Raw genomic sequence first — 23,370 nt, 5'->3', positions numbered from 1 at the left:
AACTATCAACCGACCCACAAAGGTTGGATCGGCAACAGTTTTCAAATTTGAGCAAAAATGGTTTGACGGATGAGTCGATTTTTAGGCTGGTAATCGACCGACCAATCCAGTCCCAGCCCTAGTTGATCCATGTTCGAATTCATTATCAACGATCACTAGATGAAGTTTGTCACATATGATTAGTTCCGCATGATTTACGTCTCTAGTATGATTTGCAAGTTATTATATGAAAGCGCATGTGTTCCCACTGTATAGTGTGCGCCTGTTCCTTCATTAAAAAAAGAAAAGTGTGCACACATTTTATTATTGATAATTTTTTTTTATTAGTCTTTTCATGCTTAAATTATGCATTATCTTAAAATTTCAATAATCTATTTATTATATTGTTTCTCAATTTTGTTCCTTTTGTTCGTAATTTGTTCCAATAATCTTTATATATAAAAGAAAGGTTTTGCCCGAAACCCTAATTCCAATTTTGTGAAATATTTGTAACCCTAGGGTTATTTTTGTCAGTTTACTTGCAAGTCAATATATTTTCTTTTGTTTTTCTCACGTCAGTTTTGTACATGTTCCCACGTTTAAGAAGAAACCGTTATTATAACTCCTCAAGAAAACTTCTTTCTTCCCCCTTTTCTCGATTCCATATTCCATGATGATCTGTTTATAAGTTCATAGTCGCTTTGATTCTTCCATAAATATTTGTGAAATTCTTCCCACTATTTATGGATTCTTACCATCGCTACCGTAAAACATTCATATATTCATAGTGATTTCCCTTCCGTGTATTGATAATTTGTTTTTTGCAATGCCTGCTATACGCCTCATGTATATCTATGGTATATTTTGGTAAATTTTGAATCATCTAATTTTTTAATTTGATGTATGAATTTATGCACTGAATTATTGGGTTTTTGTTGTTTCGATGTATTACAGTCCTCTTGAAAGTTTACTTTTTTTTCTCTCTGAATACCACAATATTTTTTCAATTGTTAGAAAGTAAAAAAAAAAATCACTGTGAAATGAGGATTGGGTAAAAGATATTTTTTCACTATGTTTTCTATAATTTGTTCATTCCATGTTTATGGAAAATTTGATTCCATTGTGTTTCCTTTCATGTGGAATTTCAGTTTGATTTTGAAACCTCTTTTGAGAACGATATTCCAAAATCTAATGGCGAGAAGGTGCAACCCCTATGCGTCTGCATACATCTTGCAAGGAATCCAAGATCAGATGGTCAAATTGTCAAAGTGAAACTCTTAATAGCCGACAATTAGAATTGCCAAAGTATCATTTTTTTTTTTAATTTAGAAGTCATACCTACAAAACTATCATTTCGTCGTTTGTTCTCATCATCTGATGTTCATCATCTTATTTGATTCTATCATGCACGTGTTCAACAAGAATTTAAATTTTCACATATGAAGGTGCTTAATAGAGGCAAAAAGGTCTACTGAAGGGAGTCATATGGATTTTTTGGTTTTGAATTTGGTTTTTTATGTTCTTTTTGTTTTTCTTTCTTTGTAAAAAAAAATTCGTAAATGTTTGTATGTATAATCTGAGTTTTCTTCTTCTACAGAGGGTGTGACAAATTCTTGGGATATTTTTGGATTTGAGGAGATATATGGTTGGCTATACGGATTCCTTTATTACCAAAAAAAAAAAAAAAAAAAAAAAAAAAAAAAAAAAGATTTTAAGAACGGTATTTTCATCTGATATTGCAAAATGTCGGTATTGTGCCTTGAACTTACTTGATTGTCTGCTTTTCTGTAATTTGTGTTTTTTGACTCAATGAGGACACCAACTATGATGAGTTGTAAACTAGAGAATTGGTGAGTTCGTTGTTTGCTTTGTTTAAAGACGTTCAACAAAAAGAGTTCCGGTGAACAACCAAGTTATTTGAGGTTTTAAGTTTTGAACAAGTTTTTATTTTTGGAATATGTTACAGTTGTTTCGTTTGCATATGTTTCTTCAAGTAAGGTGTGATCCTTAGTGTCACATCACTCTCTATTTTACATTTCGTAATAAGCAATGACAAATATAACAACTAAGTTGTATTTGCCTTTTCATGTGTTATGCTTTAGTTAACCAAATGAGTATAATTCTTTCGTTTTTATGTTAAATAAAAAATTGGAGGATCTTTATTTACTCTTTAAGATGTATATGAAAGTATAAGCATTTAATTATGGAGTAATTAATCTGTTTCTTTTGGGTGCAAAAAATAATTGCGTTGAAGAAGAGACATACATGAAAGAGGAGAAGCGCAGTGAGTAGTCCTTTGGTGAAATTTTTCGAACTGTATATCACTTTTTTTATAGATTTGTATTCCTTGATAAATTATTTATATCTGCAGATACTATGCATAGAGTGGGTTCTTTTAGTTACATGTGTTTAGTGTTATTATGATTTTGTACCACATAATGTGTTTTTTTTCCTTGCATTGTATATCATTTGCTTCAAATGTAAAGATATCTTTATGGTAAAATATTTTTATCAATTATGTATGCATGCTTAATGACTGACAACATCCAAATGGAACCATGTTCATACAAGAAAAAGAAAGTTTTTCTTTTTTATATTTAGAAAGTAAATCAGTTTTCAAGTTATATTTATCAAGGTTCTAAAATGCGGTTATCGGGTACGTGGCGGTTTGGGACCGACACACGATAAATCGGTGCGGCAGGGATTTATCGGAGATAAATCGGAAATATATCGGTTTTTAATGTAGTGTAATATATTTCTAAAAATTATTTGTAAATACTCAAAATATATATAAAAGAATATTTAAACATAATTCTATCCTATCATTCATATGTTATTATATAATTATAATTACTCAATAAATAACAAAACTTTAAAAATAATAAGATCATAATATAATAAAAGATCATAATTATATAATTATAATTACTCAATAAATAACAAAACTTTAAAAATAATAAGATCATAATACAACAAAGCATAAATTGCGGGGTAGTACTTAGTTTGGTTTTGGAAGTTGAAAAATTTGGAGAAAAACAAAAAATCAAAACATATTTTCATTTTAATTTAAATTAAAAAAAAAAAAAAAAAACCGATTTGTTGACCGATATATCGGTTTGACCCGCCAAAAAACCGCCGCAAACGGCCTCGCCGTAAAGAAACGATATTCCAAACCGCCTCTACAAAATCGTAAAGGTTTATAACCGATACCGATATGGCGGCCGATATATCGACCGTCACGACCGATATTTAGAACACTGATATTTATTATTGGGATTTTTATGCATAAGTCCCTAACCAAGTATATTTATTATTCTAGGCTTAGGAGTTATATCTCTTTCACCGATAAGCATTTTTAATATTTATTATAAATAAAGGAAACATTCATATATATCTCAATATTACCATCAACCATTTATACCAAATTCTTAATTGTAACCCCAATTTAATCAATTTTGACCACAAAAATTCAATTTTGACTTTTTTTTTGGAGCATACTTTAATATGCTCCAATTTCATCATTAACTTAATTTAATCTCAATTTGACCACAAATTTCACAAATTTTTCAATTTTGACCCAAATTTAAAAAAAAAAAAAAACAATTTTTGCCGCCGGTTTCCGGCGTTGATTTTTTTATTTATTTATTTTTTCTTTTTTCTTTTCTTTTCTTCCAGATTTTTTCGCTGATTTCCATGTTGACTTTTTTTAGTTTTTTTTAAGTTTTTTTTTTACGTCCGCCGCTTAATGTTGACCGTAGTTGTGCTGTCATTGACAATAAATTAAGGGGTAATTATACTGTCAATGACAGTTAATTAACGCAATTGTACTGCAATTGACAATACATTTATGTAATTGTTATGCCGTTGACAGTAAATTAACGTGATATTATTATTTTTTATTGTTAGTTATTTTTATTTTTTTATTTTTTTGATTTGTTGACAAGTCAACGTAATTATATTACTGTCGTTGACAGTAAAATAACTGTAAACACAATAATATTACTTCAACAACATCAATATTATTATTTTTTTGGGTTTTTTAGTTTTGTTTGAGTTATTCACGGAATAAAGTAATAATATTACTGTCTATTATTGTAATATTACTGTAAACACAATAATATTACTGTGGTTGACGGTAATATTAATGTTGTTATAGTAATATTGTTGTCAACCACATCAATATTATTATTTTGTTTGGAATTTTTTGTTTGTTTGAGTTATTCACGGAGTAACGTAATAATATTAATGTCTATTATTGTAATGCTACTGTGGTTGACGGTAATATTACTGTTGTTATAGTAATATTACTGTCACTCACAGTAATATTAATTCTTTTGGCTTTTTATTATGTTTACATTTGTTGAACGGTCAACATAGTAATATTTCTTTATTACACAATAATAATGGGTTTTGTTGTGTTAACATTACTGTGCTAAAGATTAATATAGCAATATTACTGTGTTAACCTATAGTTTAGTTAATTTTACTATGTTTAACAGTAATATAGTTAATATTACTGTCAATCACAGCAATATTGTTGTTTAAACGAGAAAAAAAAGTTACAGAAAGAAACAAAAGTAAAAAAAAATCAAAGCCGGTCAACGCCGGAAACCGGCGAAAAAATCCGTAAGAAAAAAAATATGAAAAAGTCAACGCCGGAATCCGGCAGGAGAAAGAATTGAAAAAAATATTTTTTTTTGAAAAAAAAAAAGTTTTTAGTCAAAATTGAATAATTTGTGAAATTTGGGTCAAATTGAGATTAAATTAAAGATTAAGGATGGAATTGGAGCATATTAAAGTATGAGGGGTTATTTTAGTCATTTACAAAAATCTGGACCATGTGTGGATTTATTGATAAATGAATTTTTTATTTGGATCACTTTATGAATAAGTACCAATTGATGGGCTTATTTGAAAGACCCCTTTATTATTTAATATTTTGGTGATGGTCCATCGAATTTTCTATGCGTCTTTCATCTCGATAGGAGAAATTTGTGTTCATATGGTTCAAGTTTGTGTGTTTCAAGGCTCTTCTAAATGTTTATTACTTTGAGGATGTATTATCGTATTTGTAGTCATGTTAAGCTTTTATTGTAATTTAAAAATTCACGAATATATTTTATTATATTGTATAATACAACTATATTATATTTTTTATTATGATGTATTACACTAATAATTTTTTTTTATATATTCACCGTGCAACGCACGGGGCAAAATACTAGTTAATAATAAAAAAATAGTCATTTTATCTTTTTTTTCTTCCCTCTTATAATCCAACCATTATCAAGTTGATTAAGATATCAATTGAATTAAACTTTAATTAAAACATATTTAATAAATAAAATCGTTAAGCCGCTCCATTTACCCGGTACGAGTAACGGGTCAAAATGCATAACATGAGCCAACCCTCGCTTCGCACAAAATTCATTACGCTAAAATCCCTAGGGTAAGTTTCTCTCTCTCCTCTCTCTCTCACACACACACACACACAAATTCAATCGGACTAGTAAAACTCTGTGCAACAATTTCTCATTTTCCAGTTCTTTGCAGGTTCTTCGGATCGGAAGTGGCCGCAGATTTCGATTAATTTCTTCATCGAGGTACGAGGTTCTATTTTTGATTCCGGATTTTGTTTCATTCATGTCTGAATTCTAACCCGTACCTTTGGACGTTTAAATTACGATGGTGTTTGATTGCGATGCTGATTTTTTTTGGATTTTCCCCCTGTTAAAATATGCATGTAATCAATCTAGAGTATTTAGGGTTTCACATCAGTTGCAAACTGCGGATCCGATTGCGGCTCTGGATTTTCATTTTTCCCCATATTGATGTTTGACTTCATCATCTTTAATTCCCTTTGATGTTTATCTCTTGGTCAAATTTTGGCTAAATGTTTGTAATTTCGTTTGGAAAATTTAGCAAAACTCGAAGTTTATGCGTAATCGAAATGACAGGCGTGGTTTATATGCTGTTAATGAATACGAAACCTGCTATAGAAATAGTGTGATCTAGCACCTTCCAGCAAAAATCGAAGTTGACTGAAAGGGGCTTTTTTCGATGTTTTGCAAGACATTAAACATAGGTGGTGTTTGCAAAAGCTTATTTAAAAGCATAAGTTAGTGTTTGTGAGTTAAGTTGGAATTAAGTGCTTGTGTTTACAAATTAGCTGGAAAATCAACTAAAATAGAAAAAGTAGGTACATGGGTGCTTTTAAAATTATAGCTTAAAACAGCTTATTTGACGAGAAGCTAAAGCAAAAGTTTGTTTTGCAAACACCTAAAAACAGATTATATACAGAAAAAAGCTCAAAATCTATTTTTAAAAGCTTTTGCAAACACCACCATAGTAATTTCTGGATAAACTAGAGAAGCCCCCTTGTTATATCTTCATCATGTTTTCGGTCCAGCTGGTGTACTTGTCTTTATTTGGTATAGTTTTCTTGATTGTTAAATGAATTACCGTTAGTCGTCCCTAAGTATTTCAAAACCAACAATTCTGTTAGATGTTTATGTTGATGTATGAGTTACTGATGCATAAAGTGTGACCATAAATATTGCGGTGTGGTTGACTGGTTGCTCCTATTATAGCAAACTTGGTGTTGTATTTTATGTTTCTGACCAAATGCTTAAGCTTAAGTTTTTTTCTCAAACAATGAAATTGAGAATTTTTTATTTGAAACCTCTGCTTAACGTCAAATTTTCACATTATTCAAATACGATCCAAGTAAAGCAGTCATGTGCTTCTAAGTTCTGGAAATAATGACTTCGAACTGGTAGTTACTATAGTTTTGTGTTCCCTATTTTTATGAGTCTGCTTGCTTCTTTTTTGTTCACTGTGTCGTTAAACTTTTGCAACTATTGTTTTAAACTGCTTATTTATTCACTCGAGTCATTGAAATCCTCTTAATTCCTTGGTTGACAAGTGTACTTAGTTGGCTCTGGACCATCTAACTAAAAAATTGATCTTTGTAGTTCAATACTCTATTCGTTAATAGCGATGAATTCAGTCGATTTAACTGCAATTAGCAGTTTAACGACTATTAGTGGTCAAGTCACGTCAGACGGGTGTAGTAGTAAACTATGTTATCACAATCTCGTGGAAGTATTTTTGGATTACATTTCACGTCAAGTTATTTAGTCTTACTGTAACTTGATAATATAAGTGCATCACAATTTACTCCGAGCAAATATTAGATCATTGATTAATTAACATTTGTTTTATCTGATTATCTATTTTCTTGGCAACTGTTAATTGCAGGAACTGTAATTAAAATGACTGCTGGTAGGGTTGCTCATGTCACTTTGAAAGGACCGAGTGTGGTGAAGGAGCTACTGATCGGAATTGCACTCGGAGTCGCTGCAGGTAGTGTATGGAAGATGCACCACTGGAACGAGCAGCGAAAGGTTAGGTCGTTCTACGACATGCTTGACAAAGGTGAAATTACAGTGGTTGCTGCTGAAGAGTAAAATGTTCCGTTATTTTTTCTTGATTATTGTTATTATTGAAGTCCTTAATTGACGTGTGTGGTGGTGATTTTTCATCCCCCATCGTTTGGCTCGTGAATTGGACATGAGCTTTTTCTTTTTTTTTTTCGACTTGAAATTTTAGTGAAATAAGAGTTGTATGGATTTATTGAACCAACAATCGCCATGTTTGCAAAATGTTAAAGCTCTCGGGTTTCCTGGCTTTTGACATTTTTTGCTGCATTTCTTGACCAACTTCTGATGTTATAGTAATGTTGTCTATTCTTGGTTGTCTATTCTTAGGGCAAATTACGGCCACCCCTGGTAAGGCTAAATTACGAGAAAAAAAACCCTCTTGTTTAGGCAATTATAGCCAACCCCTCCTTTTAAATATTTGTACATAAAATTTATGTAATTTGGTTATTTACCGAACCAAATCATATATTCAGTTTGGTAAATGGTATGAAATGTTGGCGTACCAAAATTTCAGTTTGGTTTCACTGATTTAACATCCCTAAATTTACCTTTGGAGGGGTATTTTTGTAAGATAATACATAGTTGAGGGGGAGTCTGTAATTACACAAACAAGAGGGGGTTTTCGTAATATAACCATATCTCAGGGGTGGGGTAATTTGCCTTTATAATTATTGGTGATATTATTATTATATAATGTGAGAGTGGGGGGGTGAATAATAAAAAATCCTGTGTCACCACTTGCCCCTGAAAATGATGAACATTAATAAAGATTTAGGACCACATCTAACGTTTAGTCCTAAGATAAGGAGATTTATTTATTTATTTTTTTTTTATTTTTTTTTTTTTTTACTTTTATAAACAAAAGAAGAAATCCTCCGACAAAGATCGGAGGTTCCCCTACAACTCACACGAGGAATTTATTGAGGCCTTCGCCTCTTACTATAACTAAGATAAGTAGAGTTTAGCATAACTCTCAAGCCATATTTTTGTGTATGTGTGGAACCACACCGAATGTGGGGGCTCACATACAAGCCCGGCGGTATCTAGTCGATCAAGCTGCTGCACGAATTTATAACCACTTCACAAGAAATCCTGATGACGACGATGTTGTCTTGTGACGACAGCTGTCTTATGGGCCCACATAGCGTAATCTCGTTTGACCTGGACCAATCCATTTCGACAGAGCTTGAGCCGCTTGAACCGGGAAAACAGTCACTTCTGAGCAAAAAATAATTTTGCGTTGGAACCAATGTCCGATCCGTCATAACCGCGCAACTCGCCCGACCAAATAGATATCGTTTGGTTGTAAGCTATGCACTCAGTTGAAGAAAGGAATACGGGTTTCAAACGTAAGATAGGTCTGGAAATATCGCGGTTAGATCTTAGGTTAAGCCTAATAATTTCTCACTCGATACCTTAAATTTTTTGGATCACTCGGAAATGGGTGGCCAACTCCGGATCAACGGTAATAAACCAAACAGTTAATGAAACCCGCGAAGTGACTGAGTTTATTCATCGTACGAATGAGTCTTTGCCTTTTAATGCAGCCACAATGTAGTACTAGGTGTGGGTAGGTGGGGTGGTAGTTGGACCGGGTTTTAGACCGCATCCATATACCATATTAATTTTTTTTTATTATTATTATTATTATTAGTGTAAATTACAATCATTCCCTGAGGTATGGTCAAATTACGAAAAAATCCATTCTGTTTAGATAATTGCATCTACACTCCTGAACTATGAATCTTCTTATACCTCCACCCTTATGCTGTCAAATTCAATATAATCTTCTAGATTCGGTGGAATGTTCTTTAGTTTGTACTCGTTTTGTGCAAAATTATATTTTCTGATGCACCACAATCTGATATATATACGAGCCATAACACACATCTTATGAGATCATTTTGCTTCAAAAATGTTGAGCTTGAATAGGATAGAACGGTTACAAAATTGAGAATATTCCATATAATCTAGAAAATTCCACTAAATTTGAAACCGCAAGGGTGAACGTGTAAGAAAATTAATAGTTGAGGGTATAGTTGTAATTACCCAAATAAGAGGGGATTTTCGTAATTTGATCATACCTCATGAGGTGGTTATACTTTACCCTTATTATTATTAGGACTTATAAATCTAATGATTCATTAGTTGTATTTTTATGTTTTTTTTAATTGTACTCTTTATCATTCTTAATTAATTCAAGGTTGACTACGGATATTTTTGTAATTCTTTGGGATTTTTGCTAAAATCCATATGTATTTATTGATTTCTTTAATATGTGTATATATAAGAGGAGTCAAAATTTTAAGTCGGGGAACCAAATGCATTAAGCTTTTCACAAGGAGGGTCGATAATGTTTTTATATACGATTTATTTTTTATAATTTTTACATAAAATAATAGAGATTTGAGAAATGTCGGGAGGCCACGACCCCCTAATTTTTAACGGTCAACAAAGTCATTTTTCCTCGAAAATACATTAGCAATTTGCACTCTGAAGAAAAATTCAATTGAAATAGACAAAAATGATCATATGTTGATGATCATAAAATAAGTAAACAATAGAAAATTATGTCCAGAAAATAGACTAGGGTACACTTTGAATAATTGAACATGTTTTGAATGTGCAAAGTGCCACAAGTCATTTTTAAGGGTGCTAAGTACAAAAAAATGTATATTTCAAGGGTGCAATTAAGCAAAATAAAAAAAAAATAAAACTGTGGTCTTTTTAGCCAGGGTGTTTCTTGTAATTTCTCAATTTCAGTCGTTTCCTTTTTTTTCTTTTTCTCATTTTCTTTTTTCTCTATCTGTCTTGTGAACAAAGAAAACTCTGAATTGGGGTTTCTGAAATAAAAACAAAATCCCTAAATTAAACAGAAAGAAAGTAAGAACACAGTGACACAGAGTAAGCGGAATCCGGCAGCAAGAAACTAGAGCAACAGTTTTAGAGAGAGAAAGAAAGGAAAAAATGAGCAGCATAGGAACAGGCTACGATCTATCGGTGACAACATTCTCGCCGGACGGCCGCGTTTTCCAGATCGAATACGCCGCCAAAGCTGTTGATAACAGCGGCACTGTGGTTGCCATCAAATGCAAAGACGGCGTTGTTATGGTACGCATCCGAATTTCCGCTTATTTGATTTTTATTTATTTATTTATTAGGGTTATTATTAGGGTTTTTGATTTCATTTGCTGTTGTAGGGAGTGGAAAAATTGATTGCCTCGAAGATGATGTTGCCCGGTTCTAACAGGAGAATCCACGCCGTTCACCGCCATTCCGGCATGGTACGAATGTTACAGAGTTTGGCTAATAATCTGTATGGAATATTTGAATGGAGGACTTCATATTAGGTTAATAATTTTAGAGAAGGGGGAATTTTTGTTATGCATTACGCAGAATCACGTAACTCGGTGCAATTGTTTTGCTACTTGAAACTCTGCTGGGATTTTCGTGATATCTGCTTAATTTTAGCTATATGCGATGAAGAAAGCAAATTTTCTGCGAATTTGTAGTTTTCTGAAAATGAGAAGCTAAATAGGTGCTTAAAAGAGGTTATAAAGATTCACATTTTCATGATTTAAGATACTGGAAAGTATTTACAGGTAGAGGCTTCCCATGATGTGATCATAGAAACATATTTATTTGTCGGGATGATTGGTTTTTGATACGATTTGATTTTTTAGTTTATTGAGTTCCGGCAGCAGGAAATTCCTGAGAGATCATTTTCTAAGTGTAATTCCATCGATTTATTTGGATTTTGTGCTTGAATTTCCATCAGTTGTGTAAGGGGCAGTTTAGGTGAGTCTACGTAGAGCTATTAGACAAAACGATTGAAGTGTCTGAAACCGCCTTACTAAAAAACAAGAAACTTCTTCAACTATCAATCAAATTACATGCCAACCATTTTATTTTTCGGCTTGATTATTTGTAAACGAGGTCAAAGCTTATAATCTAAGTTCGTAAGTGTATTCCTCTTTTTTCATTTGAGTATTCCACATACTAGGAAATTTCGCACAGATCTTCTGCTTTATTATCTTGCTCTTAATCAATAAAAGCCAAATTTGTATATTTTTTGGTCTTAGGTTGTCACACAGAACTCTAAGATAGTTTTCTTAAGGATTTACTATCCGTATCATGCTTAGAATTGCATGTGCTTCCTATCTCCATACCGTGCAGACTTCCCCCATATTATTATAAAGTGTGTTCCTCAGCAAATTTAAGAAAATTGGACAGTCTCTAGCTAAGAATTCGAGTGGGTATTGTCTGGGAAGTAGTACTGGTTAAGGTCAAAGTGGAAGGTGATTCAGTTCAATATACTTTACGGGAATAAGTTGCTAAAACCGCGGTGGAGGATTGGGGCCATTGACCCATTCAATAAATTTGTAAAAGAAAGAGAGTGTAATAAATTGGTTAATCGAGAGTTGAATGAAGTGGTAATGTTGGTCTAATGTATTACATTTGGTGTAATGATGATTTCTTACCGACTGAGCGCAGTTCTTGATGACATACAAGCTGATGAATGTGCAAAAAGAAACGGGTAGCAATTATTTAACACAACAAAAATTTTGTATTGTTAATATATCCATCCATTTACATTAGCAGTTACTTGTTAACTACTTAAAACATTCTTTTACTAGCCACTGTTGCTGATGTTCTTTTTTGCAGGCTGTTGCTGGGCTTGCTGCAGATGGCAGGCAAATTGTGACACGGGCAAAATCTGAAGCAACTAACTATGAGAGGTTCTTTTGTTTTTTCCTACGTGCTTCATTCATCTACTAAATAGAAGGATTCTTTTATTATGATTATACGCTTCTGTTGAGATATCAAGTGTGGGTGTTTGGTTTCATATCTATGATTCTGATTTGCAGTGTGTACGGCGAACCAATTCCCGTAAAAGAACTTGCAGCACGTGTAGCCAGTTATGTGCATTTGTGCACACTCTATTGGTGGCTCAGGTTTGATAGTACATATGTTGTCAATTTATTGAGTTACTTACATTAATCTTCTATCTGCATTTAAACACAACGTAAAATTTGACAGGCCGTTTGGATGTGGAGTGATTTTGGGAGGTTATGATAGAGATGGGCCGCAGTTGTACATGGTTGAACCATCTGGAATTTCCCATGTGAGTTGTTCTTCTCATCAGCTACGAATGATGGCTACTGAATTTAATCTCGGGAGTTCCTTTTGTATTGCATTAATAGTATAGCATTTATAGGCAGTATATTCTTATATCTTCTATTAAAATTTCTTTGTTCTACTTATTAGATCACTTGTCTTTTTGTTCTTATTGTAAACTGTCTTTCATTTTTGCTTTCTCATTGCTGCAGAGATACTTCGGTGCTGCCATTGGGAAGGGCAGGCAGGCTGCTAAAACGTAAGTAATTTGTTTGCTTATTGATCAATAGAAACCTAGAATTGGTAAGACTTATGACAAAGATCCAGAATTTGCAGTACCCTCTTTTTCTACAATTCTTAGAGGTCTGGTCTAATTACGAAAAAACATAACTATGACTTTCAGAGATACCCACTCGTTTTGTTTTTCTTACAAACATCACTCCCTCAAGTAGTTGCAATTTGTAAATAGTTGAAACAAATGTCAAGAACTTATTTGTGCTTACAGACTTAACTCGATTTTTTGTTGATAAGCCAAACCGCAAGACTAGTCTTTGAGATGACCTTAATTTTGTATTATGGTTTTTTATATTCAATACTTTTTTTTATGCAATCTTATCATCTCAGTTTGTGTTCAACAAGCTGTATTGACAAACTTTTATCTTGACAGAGAGATTGAAAAACTAAAGCTTTCTGAAATGACATGCCGACAAGGAGTTGTCGAGGTTGCCAAGATGTGAGTTTTTTCTTAAAACTATATTTTAATGCTTGCATAATAGTTATCTATAGGTTGGTTAATAGTAATCACTACAAAATTCAAATCAAGAACTTTACAGTTTCTCTTGTGTTTTATTCATGCATCATTACGTACTCTAATTATAGGGCTTTCACTGATCTTCTGAACAAGTATTCGTGGAGGTATAGTAAAACAACTTTGGGAAAAGTACAGAATCTGAAAAGTTTCTGCTATTATATATTGTGCCCGATCAAAAGATCAAAGGATAATAATTTTGGTATCAAGTGTTTAAAAGATCAAAATATCAAAATTTCTGATATTTGCTACATGAATGAGTTTCGAGAATCTTACACTAGAAGTTTAAATGTGAACTTATGGTACATAACTGCATTTATCGTTGTTCATTCTCAAGATATGTACTAAATTAGCTGCTAAGTTATATTTTTGCAATATAAACTTTCCTTCCCATTTTTGCATTTTGCTTTCTATTTGTTATTGACCGTCTTAGTCGTTTGGTGCACTGTCTTTTTGATAAACAGTATTTATGGAGTACATGACGAGGCAAAGGACAAGGCCTTTGAATTGGAAATGAGTTGGGTTTGTGATGAGTCAAACCGTCAGCATCAAAAGGTAAATTAACAAGTGTTTACATACCTTTTAACAGTATATATACATTGCAATTTCTCTTTCTTTTGACTGTACTATTACCTGATAAAAAAAATCTACTATGAACTAACAAACTTGAAGCCCCAAATATGTTCAGTACCAATTGTTAGCGGCACAAACTTATAAGCCAAGTGAATAACGACCTTGTTGTTATTACGTTATACCACATCCACTTTTTCCTCTTATGAAAAGCCAATTCTAATTATCAATTTAATACCTTGGCTCTACAAACAAACAAAGATATTTTTTTTGTCTATGTGGACCGGATTTGTTTTTACTTCATTGACTTGGCATCATAGATTAAATTTTTGGCATTGGAGTTTTTTTTTTTTTTTGTTTTTTTTTTTCATGCATAATGTTATTGATGGTATACCCATAGATTATTTGATGACATTATATTGGTCGGTCTTTATTAGTAACAAAGTTCAGACTGTATGATAATCGATATTTTATTGATCTCTTTTTAAACAAAGTAGCTCTACTGTGTGCCGAATATTATTAAGTATTAACAGCCACCTGCCAATAAGTTTTGGGGTTGTGATTTAAAATGGTTAAAATTAGCTGTAATTCATGAATAACGTCTTGTTTCTACGAAGATGCTTCGAAAGTTATATAATGCCTGATTTATTGGTTTATTTGATCTAGAAATGTTTATGAATGGATATTGATTTTTGATTCGATTTCTCGTACTCATTCAGGTTCCGGAGGATCTACTAGAGGAAGCCAAATCTGCAGCTAAAGCTGCACTTGAAGAAATGGATGCAGATTAGTGGCTGTGATCATCCCCTCTTGCTATTTTTGCTTTTATTTCTCCTCCGAACAATTTTCTTAAAACTGGCAATGTTATGCTATGGGGTTACGTTAATTGTTGTCGTTTTACCTGTATGAATTTCGTTCCTGAATTAATTTTTAAGGCAGTTTGAAAAATCCATGTTAAAAGGATTATTTGAACTTTATACTATAAACCATCCATTTTCATTATCTTCCCCTCTTATTTCATCGACAATATGTTTATTTTCTAGCCTGAGGTAAGGTTGACTCAAATTACGAAAAATCCTCTCATGTTTGAGTAATAACAACCATCCTCCTTAACTATGAATCTTCATACACGTCCACTTTTACTGTGTCGAATTAGTGGAATCTTCTAGATTATGTGAAATACTCTTTAGTTTGTACTCGGTTTACCCCATTCGAGCTTCATATTTTGAAACAAGATGATCATAAGATGTGTCTCTGGCTTATAAATATGAGATTGTGGTGCATTAGAAACTGCATCTTTGTACAAAACGAGTACAAATCGGAGAACATTATACGGAATCTAGAAGATTCTGTTGAACTTGGCATCATAAGGGTAAATGTGTAAGGAAGTTCATAGTTGAGGGGATGATTGTAATTATCCAAATTGGAGGAGTTTTTTCTTAATTTGACCTTATCTCGTATGGGTGCCCGTAATTTATCCTATATTTTATTAAGTGCTTGTGAGAAGTTTGTGACCAATTAGCCAATAGCAATCATTTTGCCATTCCACTAATAATAGCAAAATAAGAAAATATTATAATGTTGAATCCGAGTGTCCATTTAGATTCTAAAACATCTTTAGCTTATTTTTTCACCAGAAACTTTTGCAAATGATTGAAAAAGTTGTTCTCAATTAATCATATTTTAATCTTTAAATATTGAAAAAACAAACAAATAAGATAGTCAAATCCCAACTCTTATTTGGTAAAGAGAATCGGTAGTTGCGTAATGCTTTATCCAAATACTTGAATAATGAACATCAACCTCTATGTTTGATATTTATTTTTTAAATACAGAACAATTTATTTATTTATTTATGCAAATTATGAAAATTTCATGAAAAAAATATGTTGAACGGATGGTTCAGATTACTCTAAGCTAAGGGATGATCAAAGGCTTTGAATAATGCTAAAAAAAATCGCCATTGTTGACATTTTTATGAGCTCTAGTAGAGTCGATTTCTTGGTAGTTATATTGTAATTCTAATATCCGATCGAACCACTATAAATCCCGTGTTCATCTACTGTTTCTAGATTATGGTTTTGCATGATCTTTTTTTTTGTATTTTGGTTTGTTTTTCACACGTAAAATCTCAACAAAATATATATCGAAATTTGTAATATAGAATTATCAGAAGAAATAGACCTTTTTGTTTAAGATTAATAAATTTGACTTCATATTGAAATGATCATATTAAATTGATTACTAGAAAATAACAACATTAATAATAAGAACAATGCTTACAATAATCATCTTCAAAAAAAAATGAATTTATTAATTCTTTATTTTACAATAATTTATTAATTAATTTATAAAGCATGACAGTCAACTTAAATTGGAATATTAATATTTTATTTTCCTCATTAAAATTTTGCAGCTGGCAGCGGATAACGGCTATATGGGGAATCGATGCTTCAACGGTCACAAAGGCGTCGGCAAGTTTGAATTTTAGTAGCACGTGGGCCCACTTCTCGACAACTTTCGGGCCTTAAGCCCAACTAATTAATTATTAAAGAAGAAACATATGAAGACAAAAATAAACTTAAATAAATAAAATAATTACTTGTTATATTAAAGACTTCATTAAATAAAATTTTAATGATCGATTTTGAATCAATATCTTGATTATATATTTATTAAATAAAAAAAAAAACACAAATGTTAGAATATTTGAAAAAATATCGTGATTAATTTGATTTGAGCATTTTTCTTTAATATATGTACCCTATTTATAAATAACTCACAATTTAAATATAAATCTATAATAATAATCATAATTATAATAACATCCTCCTCAAACTCAGGGTGGTTGATATACCAACATGAAGTTGTTAACTAAATCATAATGACTGTCTTTTCAGATGAGCCGCGTAGCGTTAGAGAGTCGCGGCGCTTGAAGGTGTGCAAAATTTCTGATGGATCCAATGATCGTCTGGTTTCTATCGATTGAATAGATCGGCTAACAACGATCTTGGTGATACCTCAATCAAAATGTTAATTGGAACGTTGTGCACGACAATGAATGTAGGACAACAACGATTTACGGTGTTTTTTTTTTCTCTTAACGATCTAAGCGCAATAAAGAAGAAGAAACATAAAAAAAAGAAAAAGACTGCGTAAAAAAACAATGATTTATGGTGTTTTCAGTCTCGGTAAAACCTAGCGAAAGATGTGAATTACTAAAAATAAAACTGCAAATAAAAATAATTTATGATGTTTTCCTCTACGACAGAAGCGCGAGGTATAAGAAGAAGCACCACATACAAAATTACAATAACAAAACGGAAAGAAGTGTTTGTTTACAGCGTTTTCCATCTCGATAGAACCGATCCACAAATGAAGAAACACCAAAAAACAAGCAATATGCCTCTAATACCATGTTAGAATATTTTTAAAAATATCATAATTAATTTTATTTGTTCATTATTCTTTCATAGAGCCTATTTGTGTATTATTATTTCATAGAAATACTAAATTAATATTGTCATTTAATTATTTAAACCAATACATTACAAATGTAATTGTGACGAATTCTCCGACCATATACAGCTATACATTTCTAATTTCTAATGATCGTCATAAATGTGATATTACTGTCAACCTTTTATTTATTTATTTATGATAGTTCATTTTTTATTTGCTATGAATTATTTTGATAAATTTATCATGGGAGAGAGTGAGAGTGTGTCTCACATCCATGATGGCGCGTGAGTGATGCAATCCAACATTATATCAGTATCTATCTCATCCGCCAACACGTCGTCCCCCACATTATAAATCTGCATCTATATTTTTAATTCATTTAGGAAAAAAAAGATAATAAAAGAAAATAATTGATGGGCCCACTAAAAATAATTGTGGTGCAACTTGCACACCAAATTATACTTCTACCACTTTTTATTCTCTAACTTATATGTATTATATTTTTATATTTAATCCTATTTATTGAATTAAATAACCATTTGGGGTTCACTTATTTAGTATACAATTAAGATTTAACTTAATAAGTGAGAGTTGAAAACTAAAGACGGTGATCCTCTGAGATAATGTCAAATTACGAAAAACCCTCTTATGTTTGGATAAATTACAACCACCTCTCAAATATGAATTTTTTCACACGTCCACCCTTACGATATCAAATTCAATAGAATCTTCTAGATCCCGTGAAATATTCTGTAGTTTGTACTCGGCGCAAAAAAATAGTTTATGATGTACCACAATTTAATATATACATGCCAATAGACACAACTTATGATCATCTTGTTTCAAAATGTAGAGCTCGAATGCGGTAAAACGGGTACAAATTAAAAAATATATTACACAATCTAGAAGATTCCACTAAATTTGACACTGCATGAATGAAAAGATGATTCATAATTGATGGAGTTTTTGTAATTAGTAATTACCACAACACGAGGAGTACTTTTGTAATTTAATCGTAACTCAGAGGGGTGACCGTAATTTACCCAAAACTAAATAACAAATAATACAATCATTGATTAATTAGTAGTTTTGACTAAAAAAATGAATAAATATTATATTTATTTAAGGAAGAAAAAAAAAGTTGAAAAATACAAAATTTGAAAATGGTTGCAGCTGTATGGCGGCTGTCTCGTAACGGTACAATACAAAGAGTGGCCATAGCACAATTTGGTGTGTCGATATTAAATTTCCATACCTACGCTGTTTATCTGCGTGTATATATATTATTTATATTAATTAATTTATTTATTTATACACACACACACACTCTCTCTCTCTCTCTCTCTAATCTCTATCTCTCTCTTCTGGTGCATGCCCAAAATCAATTCATCAATCATTTTAACAAGGGAGAGATCGCTATCCCAATTCCATTTATGACATTCGCAAAGTCTTGATTATATACCCAAGAAAGCGAAAGCCAAGAAAAACTCTCTCTCTCTCTCTAAGATTTCTATTCCCATCTCTCTCTCTCTGCTCGAAGGTACTAATTTTCATCTGGGTTCTTTTAATTTTCTCATTTCAACCACTGTATTTGAAATTCTTGAATTCTTGATTCTTTAATTTTTCCGATTTTGTTTCTGTAATTGCTTTTCTTGAAGTGTTTTATTTTAATTTTGACTGTTAATTGAGGTGGCTTCTTCTTGAGTGGTTCTATTTTAGGTCTTATGATTTTTTTTTGATGAATTTAGGTCTTATGCTTTGCTTACTCTGATTCGGATAAAAAAATTTAGCCTTTTCAGTTTTTATTTTTTGCTTTTAATATGTGAAATTCTTTTCTTTCTGCCAAGGTTAATGTCAATGAATTTTATATGGTATGAACTTTACTTGAAAGATGAGATTTTTCGTTATGCCAATACTAGAATCTCTGGGTTTATTTTATTTTATTATATAATCTTTTTAAAAAGTTAAATAATTCAAAAAAATTGAACCTTGTGTGTAATTTCAAAAATTTGGGGACCTAGGGCACAATCTATGTAGAATGGGAATCGATACAGCTTTGGTTCAAGAGTTTGACATTGCCATTATCCCTTTTCAGTTCTCTCTCTCTCTCTCTCTCTCTCTCTCTCGTATTCTTTTAGGTTTGTGAATTGGGGCTTTTGTTTTGCTGTATATATCTGTGGTACTATTTGACTCGTTTCGATTACAAATTAGTGGACCCATTTTTCTGGTTTAATGGGTTTAGTGGAATTTCTGCCCTGCCCTGTTTTAGATAATGGAGGTGGAAAGTTTAGGAGCAAGAAGTCGGAAATGATTTCGATTGAGAAAATTAGAAAGGACAAACTATCCGGAAATCTAGTAGCTGAAACGATTACTTGTTTGTCGAAATTTCCGTTCAAGAAAATCAATTACGAGTTTCTGCTAAGTGGCTGATAGATTTGTTTTACTGATCTTAAACAAATAGTTCGTGTTGTTGTTTCTAGCTTAAATGGGAACATGCTAATTTGACGATTCGGATTGCGACAAAATTGCTTGCAATTGTCTCTTTACGTTTTCTGGGGAGGGTAGTCAGTACTTGTAAGCATACTATTGGTCGTTGAATCTAGTTTTGCTGCGCTTTTTGTTGTTATTTTTTTCTTATTGATTGGCAGTAATTATTGCTATTGGTCAAGCATTTTTCAACGAATCTCGGGTTCCATTTTTTCTGATTACATATTTTCTTTCCGAATTTACGTCTCCCCTGTTATAAAACATATATATTATGTTAATGATTATCCCGTCGTCACTGCAGGATTCTCTGGGCCCAAACTTGTACTTAAGCAGCTGCTAAGAAAGCCCGTTTTTATCAAGAGTTAACCTTCGGTGAACAATCTGCTATGGTAATGTCAAATTTCATCCAAATATTACATCTTTTGATTTACGAGAAACACTAATCTGGATAAAGATCAAACTTTTGAAGTTCATAAAAACTCGTTAGGCTGATTGCTTGTCATGGGGTGTTCCGTTTTGCATTTTCAAAGCGAGGTTTTACAATTACTAACTCGTCGTTTTGTACATATTGGTTATAGGCAACAAACGAGAATCTACCGCCAAACGTAATAAAACAGCTGGCAAAGGAGCTAAAGAATCTCGATGAAACCCCACCAGAAGGCATCAAAGTTGGTGTCAACGATGATAATTTCTCGATTATATTTGCTGACATTGAAGGCCCAGGTACTTCTACTTCTACGATTTACCTTTTTTTTTTTTTTATAATCAGAAATCGTTTCCTATTTTTTACGATTTTTAATCTGTTGATTTTACAGCTGGAACACCATACGAAAACGGCACTTTTCGCATGAAGTTGATTTTGTCTCACGATTTCCCACATTCCCCTCCAAAAGGTCTGTAATATACATACGACTTGGTAATATAAATATTTTGTCAGAATCGTATTTCAAGGACCAATTGCTGCAAATCTTTAGTGGAGATTTTTGTATTTCTCGTTGATTTAGTTATGGGTCGACAGATGTGAATTATATCTTTAGAAAATACATATTCCATTTCTATAGATTTTTGTATTTCTCGTTGATTTAGTTATGGGTCGATAAATGTGAATTATATTATCTGTAGAAAATGCATATATTCCATTTCTAAGTGATCGGTTTTATATTTACTCTCAGGCTATTTTCTGACTAAGATATTCCATCCGAATATTGCAAGCAATGGCGAGATTTGTGTTAATGCGTTGAAGAAAGATTGGAGCCCAAGTCTCGGCTTACGTCACGTTTTAATTGTGAGTTCTACAATTTTCATTTTCGATCAATGTTAAATATTAACTGCTTTTTTTATTACATTCTCATACTCCGATTAATCGACAGGTCATCAGATGTTTATTGATCGAACCATTTCCAGAATCTGCTCTAAATGAACAGGCTGGCAAAATGCTGCTCGAAAATTACGACGAGTACGCCAGACATGCAAGGTCAGTCGTTATAATATCGCTTCGGTTTTTTTCGTTCATTTTTCTTTTAATTTAGTTGCTCAACACGCTTCTTGATATTATATTCAAGAATTGGTAATCAATAATATTATGTTTTATGAAATTATCGATCAGGCTTTACACTGGAATACATGCACTAAGGCCAAAGCCGAAGCTCAAAACTGCATCGATTTCCGAGCCGACCACCACCACCGCTACAACAACAGCAACCCTAAATGTGGACCCCACAAATTCATCTGCAAAATGCGTCGACCAGAAAAATAATAATAATGCTGCACCACAGATATTACCTTCTCCGTTAGCGCCAAAGCCCGAAAACGGACAATGCTACCCCTCCGCTATGGCTTCGGCCGGAGTTGGCGGATCGACGGCGGCAACAGCGGCGGCACTGAAGAAGGAAGGTGGCCTGAATAAAGTTCCGGCGGTGGACAAAAAGAAGATAGATGCTAGAAAGAAAAGCTTGAAGAGATTATGAATTTTATCCTCTTGTGTTTGATCAATGTTTTTTTTACTTTCTTAATTTCTCAAGAATCAATGCATGGATGAATTTGTATTATTATTCCTTTGAGATACTAAATTGGATTCAGATTATATAAATACCTTTTTTTTTTTTTTTTTTAATTGGTGGCTTGCTTGTACCAAAAGACGAAATTCCCACGTGTGGTTTGCTTGCACCAAAAGGCGAAATCCCTCGCCCTCAGGGTCCTCATCCCTTGGCCCGACAAGGATTGATGGAGGAATGTAAATCATGGTAACTCAACGGCCCGTTAAGGTAGCGGACCCGGACCTGGTAGGGAGTGTGGCCTTGAGAAATGGTTCGTGCTAACTTATATTTGCCAATGCACGTGCTTCTCACGCGTGCAATCCCTTATACAAACTGTTAATCAAGTTGAGGAAATTGATATGCGAATATATGCAACTACTTGAAGTGCATTTAATGTAGACTCCTTCCTAGTACAATAGCTCGTAAAATACGAGAGAGATAAATCACATAAGATTAACCATGTGTGACAATTTTGATTTAAAAATGTTGGTGCAAAAGAATTCGAAATCAGATCGAACGATACAATACTCTTTTGAACTCCACCAACTAGACCATTTCTTACAGCCAAATTAGATTAGTTTTACTAGTTATTATGTGTTTATAGAGCAACCAAACCCTGAAAGTACCCCTATATATATATTATATTCTCCTTAAAAATAATTCAAACTAAATGAGAAGTTAGGAACAAATACATTAAAATTAAATGAACATGCATGCAAAATGTATTAAATGAACATGCATGCAAAATGTATTTTCTCCTTCCATTTTGGAGAGCACATTTTTTTTTGCAACAAATGTACGATCTATTTGTGAATTATATACCACTGCATAAGGTAGCGGACTCGGACCTGGTGTCCACAAGGAACCAATCCTCATTGGAGTTGAAATTCCTACACTGCGGCTGTCAGGATTTGATCCTAGGACTTTGTACCAACTTATCACCTCCTGAACCAGTTGAACTACACCCATGCAGGCGATTCAATTATAAATAACTTGAATGCGTACGTACGTGGTTGTGGTATATATACTAGAGCTTGTTGCATGCATGCATACTTTTGAGGGTGGCCCAATGTGTTTGGGCCTGTAGTCCAATTTCTCACTTAAATACGGACACACTTACTAAATAAATGGTCCAACAGTGAATAAGTCCATTTGTGGGAATATAATTTGCTGGAAGGTTTAAAATCTGCCCTTGGACTAAGCCATTTAATCCTGGCCATTGATTCTTTCTGACTCTCTCTCTCCCCTTGTACTCCCCTTTCTCGTTTTGTGCCTTAGACATTCTCTGTTCTCCGTCTTTGTCCTCTTATTCTCTTTACTCCTTTTGCTCCAACAACCATGGGCCAAACGCCGCCGCCATCCTTGGCCGTGCTTGTCCCAGTGGTGGTCCCTTCAACGTTTACCTTTGACTGGAGCTCCTATTTAATGCGGGGAGTGGAGTGGCAGAGGATAAGACCTAGAGAAAAAC

At 32.8% G+C, this 23,370-nt stretch overlaps 3 protein-coding genes across 5 annotated transcripts; all 3 read left to right on the top strand.

Annotated features, from left to right (window-relative positions):
• The first annotated feature begins 5,352 nt into the window (after window positions 1–5,352).
• On the top strand, window positions 5,353–7,676 carry LOC105959952 (putative cytochrome c oxidase subunit 5C-1). 2 transcript variants are annotated; one of them, XM_012984115.2, is made up of 3 exons: window positions 5,353–5,428; window positions 5,533–5,582; window positions 7,240–7,676. In XM_012984115.2, exon 3 carries the CDS (start codon window positions 7,254–7,256, stop codon window positions 7,446–7,448), a length of 195 nt encoding a protein of 64 aa, XP_012839569.2. In that variant the 5' UTR covers window positions 5,353–5,428; window positions 5,533–5,582; window positions 7,240–7,253; the 3' UTR covers window positions 7,449–7,676. The 2 variants fall into 2 exon arrangements, with proteins under 2 accessions (XP_012839569.2, XP_012839568.2); XM_012984114.2 differs by lacking the exon at window positions 5,353–5,428 and having other exon boundaries at window positions 5,444–5,582.
• A 2,479-nt stretch (window positions 7,677–10,155) lies between these two features.
• LOC105959950 (proteasome subunit alpha type-3) lies at window positions 10,156–14,919 on the top strand. The gene is made up of 9 exons (XM_012984113.2): window positions 10,156–10,532; window positions 10,622–10,705; window positions 12,087–12,160; window positions 12,290–12,376; window positions 12,462–12,546; window positions 12,752–12,798; window positions 13,207–13,272; window positions 13,812–13,902; window positions 14,637–14,919. The coding sequence occupies exons 1-9, from the start codon at window positions 10,389–10,391 to the stop codon at window positions 14,706–14,708; spliced, it is 750 nt and encodes a 249-aa protein (XP_012839567.1). The 5' UTR covers window positions 10,156–10,388; the 3' UTR covers window positions 14,709–14,919.
• A 3,732-nt stretch (window positions 14,920–18,651) lies between these two features.
• On the top strand, window positions 18,652–21,979 carry LOC105959949 (ubiquitin-conjugating enzyme E2 22). 2 transcript variants are annotated; one of them, XM_088824197.1, is made up of 7 exons: window positions 18,652–18,919; window positions 20,168–20,255; window positions 20,445–20,589; window positions 20,682–20,759; window positions 21,039–21,151; window positions 21,237–21,340; window positions 21,473–21,979. In XM_088824197.1, the coding sequence occupies exons 2-7, from the start codon at window positions 20,253–20,255 to the stop codon at window positions 21,831–21,833; spliced, it is 804 nt and encodes a 267-aa protein (XP_088680323.1). In that variant the 5' UTR covers window positions 18,652–18,919; window positions 20,168–20,252; the 3' UTR covers window positions 21,834–21,979. The 2 variants fall into 2 exon arrangements, with proteins under 2 accessions (XP_088680323.1, XP_088680324.1); XM_088824198.1 differs by having other exon boundaries at window positions 18,919–19,953.
• Window positions 21,980–23,370: the final 1,391 nt, after the last annotated feature.

This window comes from Erythranthe guttata, chromosome 10 (genome assembly GCF_056151865.1).
Source record: "Erythranthe guttata isolate IM_541 chromosome 10, IM_541, whole genome shotgun sequence".
Taxonomy (NCBI): domain Eukaryota; kingdom Viridiplantae; phylum Streptophyta; class Magnoliopsida; order Lamiales; family Phrymaceae; genus Erythranthe; species Erythranthe guttata.
Note: the sequence above shows the minus strand (reverse complement) of the source record. Positions and strands in the feature narration are given on the sequence as shown.